This window comes from Prionailurus viverrinus, unplaced genomic scaffold (genome assembly GCF_022837055.1).
Source record: "Prionailurus viverrinus isolate Anna unplaced genomic scaffold, UM_Priviv_1.0 scaffold_42, whole genome shotgun sequence".
Classification (NCBI taxonomy): Eukaryota; Metazoa; Chordata; class Mammalia; order Carnivora; family Felidae; genus Prionailurus; species Prionailurus viverrinus.
The window spans coordinates 4,234,629-4,243,760 of record NW_025927609.1 but is presented as its reverse complement, the minus strand read 5'-3'; the positions used below and the strand labels follow the sequence as shown (position 1 = coordinate 4,243,760).

The 9,132-nt window shown below is 62.3% G+C and overlaps 1 protein-coding gene across 6 annotated transcripts in view; it reads right to left on the bottom strand.

Moving 5' to 3' along the window:
• Nucleotides 1-860: 860 nt before the first annotated feature.
• The window catches only part of RIPK4 (receptor interacting serine/threonine kinase 4), a 32,779-nt gene continuing 24,507 nt past the window's right edge, over nucleotides 861-9,132 (bottom strand). For all 6 annotated transcript variants that reach the window (XM_047846962.1, XM_047846959.1, XM_047846961.1 and 3 more), the window contains 4 exons: nucleotides 7,927-8,085; nucleotides 7,046-7,149; nucleotides 5,359-5,620; nucleotides 861-3,391 (listed from right to left, as the gene is read on the bottom strand). In XM_047846962.1, coding sequence (XP_047702918.1) covers nucleotides 2,232-3,391; nucleotides 5,359-5,620; nucleotides 7,046-7,149; nucleotides 7,927-8,085 — 1,685 coding nt within the window. In that variant the 3' untranslated portion in view covers nucleotides 861-2,231. The remainder of the gene's footprint in view (nucleotides 3,392-5,358; nucleotides 5,621-7,045; nucleotides 7,150-7,926; nucleotides 8,086-9,132) is intronic.

The window sequence follows — 9,132 nt, the reverse complement described above, 5'->3', positions numbered from 1 at the left end:
AGGGAGGGATAGAGGGATGGGCAGGTGGGTGGCCAGGCAGATGGACAGATGGACGGATGGATGGATGGATGGATGGATGGACGGAGGGAGGGAGGGAGGGATGGGCAGGTGGGTGGCCAGACGGATGGATGGATGGATGGATGGATGGATGGATGGATGGAAGGATGGACGGAGGGAGGGAGGGAGGGAGGGAGGGGCAGGTAGGTGGCCAGGCAGATGGACGGATAGATGGATGGATGGATGGATGGATGGATGGGCAGGTAGGTGGCCAGGCAGATGGACGGATGGATGGATGGATGGATGGATGGATGGACGGATGGACAGAGGGAGGGAGGGATAGGCAGGTGGGTGGCCAGGCAGATGGATGGATGGATAAAATGGGCAGGTGAATGCATGGGTATGTGGGCAGATGGATGAGAAAGAAAAGAGAATGATAAAGCTAATGAGGTAAATGTAAGTGAATGGGGACCCTAGGTAACAGGTACACCAGAGTGCTACGTATTATAACTTTCCTGTAACTTGAAACTATGTCCAAATGTAAGTTTAACATATAAAGATAAGAATTATAAACACTTAAAAACACATAAAAACATTGGCGTGAGGAACTTGTTCTACCAAGGTGAGATCATCTCTCTGCTGGTTCACCCGTGTACAAGGGCCGAGCTAAGGAGGCAGGAAGCCTGGGGCCACCCTCCACGTCCTTTCTCCCCTCATGCCACAGGTTAATTCAGAGCACCCAGACTACCCTTCTAGAAGGGCATGTCCAACCACATGACTGCCTGAACTGAATTCTCTGGTTTTCCCAAATCAGATTGTTTGCACTCATTTATAAGAAAAAGTCGTCTCGCCGACTCCAGGAGTAGAAGAGGACTTGGTTTTATTGACATTGAACAGAACTGTCTTCCACACATTCTATACAACGGTAGCATATTGGAGTGAACGCAGGAGGCATATTAAAACATAGCCAGTTCTAAGCGGTACGGATATTTCCTGTCATAGAAAAGAAGTATCCTGCCCACAGATTCACATTAACATACACGGTACATTAACATCAATCTCGGTATTGTGCACCAGGCCACAGCACATGTCTGCACACAGGCTCACGCCCTGCGGCAAACCTAGTCCACAGCGTTCAGGGGGCACCACAGGGGGCACCACAGGGGACACCACAGGGGACACGGGAGACACGGAAGGAACACGCATCTTTTACATCCAAGAGCATGCCGCTGTCTCCTGGAGCCGCCTCGGGGGTGGCATCCTAAGGCCAAGGCTCCCGCACGACGCAGGCGTTTGTCCGGCAGGTCAGAAAACTCCTAAGACCCCAGGACACTAGCACTCCGCACGGATAACCACCGCACCAAACATCAGAGCGGGAAAGAAACCCCCGGCTGAGGGGGGCTCGTCTAGCTAAATAACACTGACGTCCCGAACCGCAACGATGAAGCATGAACGTTGTCTTGACACAGTTCACGCCAGAGTTCCAAACGCCTCTCGGGCAACAAGGAACGACGGCACGTAGCACCGTCGGGGTGCGCGTGCGGCCCCCCGCGACCGCTGAGCGGAGGGCAAACTTGGATATGAAAGAGCCGGTCGGATTTGCTGTTCGTTCGCTTTTCAAAACCAACCTTATGACTTTGTGTTCACTCTTCACAAACCAGACAACCCGCCGACACGGACTTTTTTAACAGGTTTAAAGCAACAGGCGATTCCGCGTTCGTCTATTAAAGGCAGCCTATGAAACAAGAATTCCACTAAAACTTCCGGAAACAGGCTCTTCTGCCTGCCGCTGGCTACGCAGATAAAAAGACACGGTGCCTCCCGCTCCCGCCTCCCCAGAAGTTGCGCTCCGAGCGGTCCCAGGTGGCTCGGCTGAGGCCGGGGTGAACTGCGCCCCACCCACGGCTTTGCCACCGACGGACCCACAGTAGGAGCAAGACACGCAACGAAATGATTCCGACCCGTCTTCCCTCCCCACCACTGCAGAAGGCGGGGCTGCCGATCGGCGGACGGGTCGACAGCCAAGTGCATTCTCCCCAGCTGCCTCCGGAGGGAAACGCGGCCGAGCGGATGCTCCGGACGAATCAAGAGTCAGCGGTCACCGGCCTCTCGCCGGCCGCCCGGTCAACGCCCCGCCGGGCCACAGACGAGGCGCGCGGCGCCGGCCGGCCCGGCGTCATTCTGTCCCCGCTACGGAACGCGACGGGCCAGGGACCCCGCATGGGGTCCCCAGGCTAGGTCTTGCTCCGCCGGAGCAGCGCAGGGTCGGGGACGGGGCCGCCCTGGAACTTGAGGCTCTGCAGGTTGACGTGGGCCCCGTGTCGAAGCAGCGTCTCCACCGTCTTGGCGTGCCGGCCCCGGGCGGCCAGGTGCAGCGCGCTGAGCCCCTGCGCGTCGGACAGGTCGAGCGCGTCGGCACTGGCCAGCTCCTCCACCACCTCCGCGTGCCCGCCGGCGGCGGCCAGGTGCAGGGCCGTCTGGCCCCGGGGCCCCCGGGCCAGCACGTCGGCCTTCTCCTCCACCAGCAGCCTGACGGTCGCCAGGTGCCCGTTCCGCGACGCCAGGTGCAAGGCGGTGCAGCCCTCGGCGGTCACCGCCTCCTTGCTGGCGCCCCGATGCAGCAGCAGCCTGGCGGTGCTCGTGTGCCCCGTCTCCGCGGCCACGTGCAGGGGCGTCTGCGAGAGCAGGTTGCAGACGTTGACGTCCGAGCGCAGGTCGATGAGCACGCGGGCCACGCGGTAGTGCCCCCGCTGGGCGGCCAGGTGCAGCGGCGTCCTCCCGTCCAGCGTCTGCGCGTCCACGCTCACGCCCGGCTGCTTGGCCAGCAGCTTGACGACGGGCAGGTGGCCCTGCCAGGCGGCGTAGTGCAGCGGCCCCCAGGCGTCCTTGCCCCGCAGCCCCACGTCGCCGCCCCGGCGGAGCAGGATCCGCACGATGCTCTCCTGGCCGTGCTGGCAGGCCACGTGCATGGGGGTGCGGCCCTCGCAGTCCGCCTCGTTCGCGGAGGCGCTCTTCTCCAGCAGCAGCCGCGTGCTGAACTCGTCCCCGTTCTGGGCCGCAAAGTGCAGGGCCGTCCAGCGGTCCTCGTCCGCGGCGTTGACGCTGATCTTGCGGGCCAGCAGGAGCTCCACGACGCCCCGCACCCTCTTCTCCACGGCCACGTGGAGGGGGGTGGAGCCCTTCCGGTTGGTCAGGTTGGGGTTGGCGTTATTGAGCAGCAGCCACTTGACGCACTCCTCCTGCCCGGCTTCCACGGCCACGTGCAGCAGGCTGGAGCCGCCGTCCACGACCAGGTCGACGTCCTGGGGCTGGAGGATCTTCATCAGCCTGCTGGTGTCCCCGTTCACGATGGCATCCACGAGCTTCTTCTTCTGGACGTCTGCTGTGCCGAGATCTGGGGGAGAGAGATACGAGGTTCGGGCTGCGGGCCGCTCCCAAGGCCTGGCGGGCGCCCTAACGCGCAGCCCGCGCCTCCCCAGCGGCCTCCGGGTCGCCGTGTGCCCGAAACCACTCAGGAGTCACCCCCACCGTGTTATTAGATTTCCGGTGCAGGGGGAAGACCTCGGGCAGGCCAAGGGGCTCCCGCCAACTCGCAAAGTAAAAGTCATTCTAGCTGTCCCGTAGGGCCGTCATCGGATAAGGGCGCAGAACTCGGCCCGTCTGCGCTCAGAAAATGGCAGTGATGGCTAACGTTGCTTTGTTAAGAAAATAAAAATGGGGCGCCTGGGTGGCTCGGTCGTTTGAGCGTCCCCCTTTGGCTCAGGTCACGATCTCACAGTTCGTGAGTTCGAGCCCCAGGTCGGGCTCTGTGCTGACAGCCGGGAGCCTGGAGCCTGCTTCGGATTCTGTCTCCCCCCGCCCATCCCTCCCCTGTTCGTGCACTGTCTTTCTCTCTCTCAAAAGTAAAATAAACATTAAAAAAAAAGGAAACAGAATGAAAGGCACAGACCAAGGAGGCGTCCCAGTCCACTTGAGAGCTGACAGCTCCCACAGCAGGGACACCTTTCCAGGACCACCGGCCGCTCCCCGCCCCAGCCTCCACATGCAGCCTCGCCTCTATTTAACGTAAAACTCCCACCACGGTGTCTGGCCTCCGATTTGCGTGAAAGAAGGCCCGCCCCTCCCTCACATGAAACGTTCTCAAGGGGACTTGCACGGGAGGGTGGGGGTATAGGGTGGAATTCGAGAAGACACAAGCCACCCAGACGACATCTGTGTCTTTATGGGAACTGACCGCGTGTGAGCACGAAGATGCCATTTGAGAGTATCAGACCCAGAGAGAGTCGTATAGCATACTTCTCTCCCAGAGACGGGGTATTTCCTTCCTGTGCGACCCCATCACCCACCGCTTACCTCCAGTCAAGCCGCCCGGCTGGGTCTTGCCCACCCCTGTGTCTTCATAAGGTGTTTTCTCAACCCCAAATGCCCTCTTTTGCCCCAAATATTCCACTCTGAAAATCCCAGGAGGCTCAGTGCATCCAGGAAAAGCACTTCCTTCCAGAAGGAGTTCCCTGATCTGCCAGGAAAAACAAACTGCCCCTCCTGCTGGGGTCCGTGTTCTTTCCACGACCCTGGGGCACTTGGCCCCCCTATACCGTTGTCACCCTGAGCATGAAAACCCGTGTTTTCCTCACGGGGCTGCAGCACTCAGAGGGCAGGACAGGACCACATCTTAGCCTCCCCGGGGGCAGCAAAGGAGCTACAGTGTAGGGCCAGCCCCAGGACCCGGGGACCGGCATTTTTAGGGCAGGGGCACAGAAAAGGCCCCTTCCAAGAGGAAAACCCATCGAAATCAACATAAACAGATAAGGTCACCTAACTGAGAAGAACCCCACGCCAACAGGGAGAATACAGACGGGACCAAGGTGTCATAACGTCCAGGGACAACTCAGCCATCACAATGCATGGCTGAAACAAGCAGAGAGCTCACAGACAAGAAAGGAAAGGGGTATCAGAGAAAGGGGGTACAGGGCTGGCCTCTACACAAGAGAAATCTGCAGGGTGTGGGGTTAGAATCATCTGGACTCCCTCGATACAGGTCAGGGTTCTCAGTCCGCAAACCCGATGCCAGCCCCTACACCCGGTGTCAGCACAGGTGAGAGCTGGCGGCCTGGCCCGTCCCCCTTACGCTTAAGTGATGCCCCCGGAGCCGCTCGGCCGGCCGCTCGGCCAGCACCCACCTCCAGATATGCGCTCGGTGAGCCAGCTATGCCGCTGACTCCCCAGGCCGATTAGCTACGGGGGACAGAAAATAAAGAACTGGGTCTGGAAGCTGGATGCCTGCTTCTCTGAGCTGCTCGCGGGCTCCTACGGCCCCTTAGCCGGGCTCACGATTTCCCAGGATACGGCGTCCTCGCTTACCGCCCGTGGAAGGCTCCCGCTCGAAAGACAAGGACAGCGACCCTCTGGAGGAGAAGGCAGAGTCGACAGAAGACACCCCCGAGAGCCTCTTGCTGCTGCTGGCCGACTGCAGCCTGGACTCGGAGCAGCTGCGGCTGAGCTCCTCCGGGCCCGCGAGGGTCTGCGAGGTGCCCGAGTCCAGCTGGGACAGGAGCTCGGAGAGGCTGTAGTTGCTGTCGAAGGTCGGGGCGGAGGCCCGCTTGAGAGGCGAGCACACGGGCTTCTGCGAACCAGGCAGAGGGAGGTGGGTGAGACGCAGCCAGGACAGAGGCGGGGACGGCGGAGGGCGAGGGGACGCTCGGTCCCCAGACAGCCACACAGGGCGCTCAGGCCGTCCCGCCACACGCAGACGCAGGGGAGCCCAGGGACACCGCGCCGGGCCCGCCAGGCAGAGAGGCACAGCTCTGGGGAGAGGCGGGGAGAGACGGCTCCATGAAAACAGGAAGCCCGGCGGCGTGAGCCCAGGCCGTCCCCGCAGTGGCGCACGCGCAGGGCCACCTGGACGACGGGTGGACCGTGACCGCGCTGGGAGAATGTGACGCCTGAATGCCGGCCGCGCCCACTCTGGCAGGTCAGCACCAGCAAGCAGCGGAGGGAGGAGACGGGACGGGGCTGGGGGTCCCTGCGCCCCTCCCTCCGAGCTGCCTGGGGGGCCGCGTGGGGGGGGGGCGCAGGGACGGGCCCAGCCACAGCGTCACCGGCGCGCCCCAATCCAACACGTACCAACGGGGCCTTTGCAAGGGTCTCCCTGACGGGCTTCCAGAAAGGTAGGTCTCTGGAGCGCGATTAAACCCGAGGGTGACTCACGACTCTTCCGGACTCACGCCCGCTTGTCCCCGGTCCCCCCCTCTCCTTGGGAACTGCCATCCGCTCGGACTTGGTGGCTCCGTGCCCCGAGTCGCACCCGCGAACCGGGTGCCTTGCTCTCCCTTATCGGTGGGCAGGCCGCCTCCCCCAGACACCTTTGCTCCCCACCCTCGCGCACACGCCCCTTGATGCTCAGACCGTGGGCACACCTCAAGCGTGGACTCATCTCCCGGCCTCACGCGGATGCCTGGGGTAAGTGGCCTCCCGCCACACGGCACGTTAGGAAGTTCGTCAGGCCTCCCTTTGCGAGTCCGCTACGGACACTGAGTTACCCGTAGCCTCGGGGTCTCTCATCACACCTAGGTCATGTGACCTACGCGGGTGCCCCCGGCGGTAACCGTTTACGAGTGGCGGTGACAAAGTGGCCAGGTTTCCAAGTCAGGGGCGCGAGACAGCCAGACCACAGGAACCCAGAACCCCCCGCCCCGCAACAGGGCCCACACGGCCCTTCTGTTCCCCTGGTTCAAAGAGCATCCGACCAGCAGCTCCTCGAGGTCACATGCGGGCCCACACTGTTCACTCTTAACCGCAGACAGGAGGTGGGGACAGGATGCGGCTGGGCGGGAAAGGAACCTGGGGCCACCAGAGCCGGCCACGCGACCTGCCACCGGCTCCTGAACACGGGACCCTGTGGCTGCTCGCACAGGACAGGGCTCCGCCTGCCGGGTGAGCCAAGAGGCCCGTCCAGACAGCAGGGGAATGTGCAGAAAGGGAGGACTCGAGGGTGAAAACATGAGACCCCCCCTCCCACAAATGACACCTCCGGGAAGGTCCCCATTACCGGGCTCTTGGGCTCTAGGGGCTGCTTCGCGTCCAGATCTTGAGCTGTCTCCTTCACATCACCATCGGGTTTCTCACACAGGTCCTCGGTTTCAGACGTAATTTCTTTTGGGGAGAAAACAGAAAAGGGCACATCACTTGGACAATGACTTCCACATTCGTGGCTTACATGTGTGACTCGGGCGGGGACAGAAGAGGCCGCACCCCAGGGGACCGGTCGGTGCTGCAGCTGCCCAGGCCACCGGCTGGGCTGAGCTCCTAGGTTATCCCCATAGAACCTCTGTAGGGGCCACGCGGGGGGCCTACCGTTTGCGACCTGGCAGGGTCGTGCCAGGTGCCAAGGAGGAGTCACGGTGTCCTGGTTTCCCAAAGAAGCCCTCCCCACGGGGAGCCCCATCTGCAAGAGCCACCAGACCGTGTCCCCACCCTGGCCAGGGTGGCCGGCACCCAGCAGGGGACACTCTATCGCTTCCCCCCACGTGCTTTCAACGTTACAATCACTTCTCATTTTATTGAAGTCACTTTGCTAACCCAAGGACGCACCCGTTCAAGGCGGGGGCGGGGGAAAGACCCCAAAAGAAATGCAGAGAAAGCCACAGTGAGCGGTCTCCTCTGTCCCCTGCAGATGTACCCCTGGTCCGAACCCGTAGCACCGAGCACGGCTCCACCGGGCAGCAGCTGGGGCGGCCGGCCGGCAGTGACCGCCCCACCCCGACCCCGCGTGCTGGGAGACCAGAGGCGAGTGGCCAACCCGTCCAGGCAGGGCCCGCCCCGGTGCACCTGTCTGCACGGCCTCCCCCACCCGGGCCTGCTCGTCGACCCCAGCTCCTGTGCCACGGCAGAGCGGTCGCGCCGCGAGCCCCGGGGGCCCCCCGGACTCACCCTGGAAGGTGGGCCGTTCTCGCGGCTCCCCGTGCCAGCACCTCTGCATGAGGCGCACGAGGTTCCCACAGGCCCGCGGCCGGGCTCTGCACACGGGCGGCAGCTCGGGGCGGTGGCCCTTCACCACCTTCACCATGATGCGCAGGATGTTCTTCTCATCTGCAAAGGGAAGGCACCCGGTCAGGGCGGCTCCGCGGGGCTGGGGGCCGTGCTCCGCGCCTTCAGGAGGAAAGGAGCGTGGGGCCGGTGGCAGCCCTTCCTTCGCAAAGCCCACGGCTCCCTCTGGTCCTGATCCTTACGGAGCACGTCTGTTCTCCCGTTTCCAGGCCGCAGAGACTCTCTGCGAGGCACCCAACAGAGCCTGTGCGTTGTATCACAGGGCACATCTTTCTGGGCATCAAACTCCAAGGCGACCAGGGTTCAGAGGAGAAAGTATCTGACGAGACATGTTCCAAAGCGGCCCGTGCGCGCACCAAAGGGCGGCAACACTCATAAATCACGAAGTCACGTGGGCCAGCCTCCAAGCGAACCCATATCGCCTTGTGATGACGCAAGAGCCTTCCGAAATTCTGATTTCTACACCGCAACGCAGGCCCCGGGTGCCCCGTGCAGTCAGCCAGCCACAGCGATGGTGCCCCGGGACGCCTGCCCCCTCAGAGCACGCTCAGACCTGGGCTGTATAAACAGGGGGCCTTTCCTCCTGCAATTCATAATGTGGGGCTCCCCCTGCCCTCTGCTCCGACCTTTATAAGCACAACAAACTCGTTCCTATCACCCTCATCTTGGTCACAGACCAAGGGGCCCAAGGTGACCTTCAGCGGGCCAGACTTTTCTCTCTGCTCAGCCTGAAACCACAACGTCCATCAAGCTGGACTCCGAGTTCCTTGTTCCCAGCAGCCCAGCCCCAGCCCCGCCCCGCCCCAGACCCCACAGTTCCCAGCACGCCCGCGGCCGGGGAGCCCTGCAGGGGCACCACACGCATGTCAGCAGGCGTGGAAAATTGGCCCCAAGTCACCGGCGCCTGCCAGGCTTCTGGTGCGATGCCGTGTCCCGCCTTCCCGCTAAATCTTGTGCAAGAGCTATTGTGGGCATCCACGCGCTATTTCCAGCACACTGGCTTCCAGATCCCTGGAGGCCCTCCGAATGATGGGAAAGCAACGCCCGCAGCGTTGTCTGCTGCCAAACAGATGGGAGAAGATCGAGAAA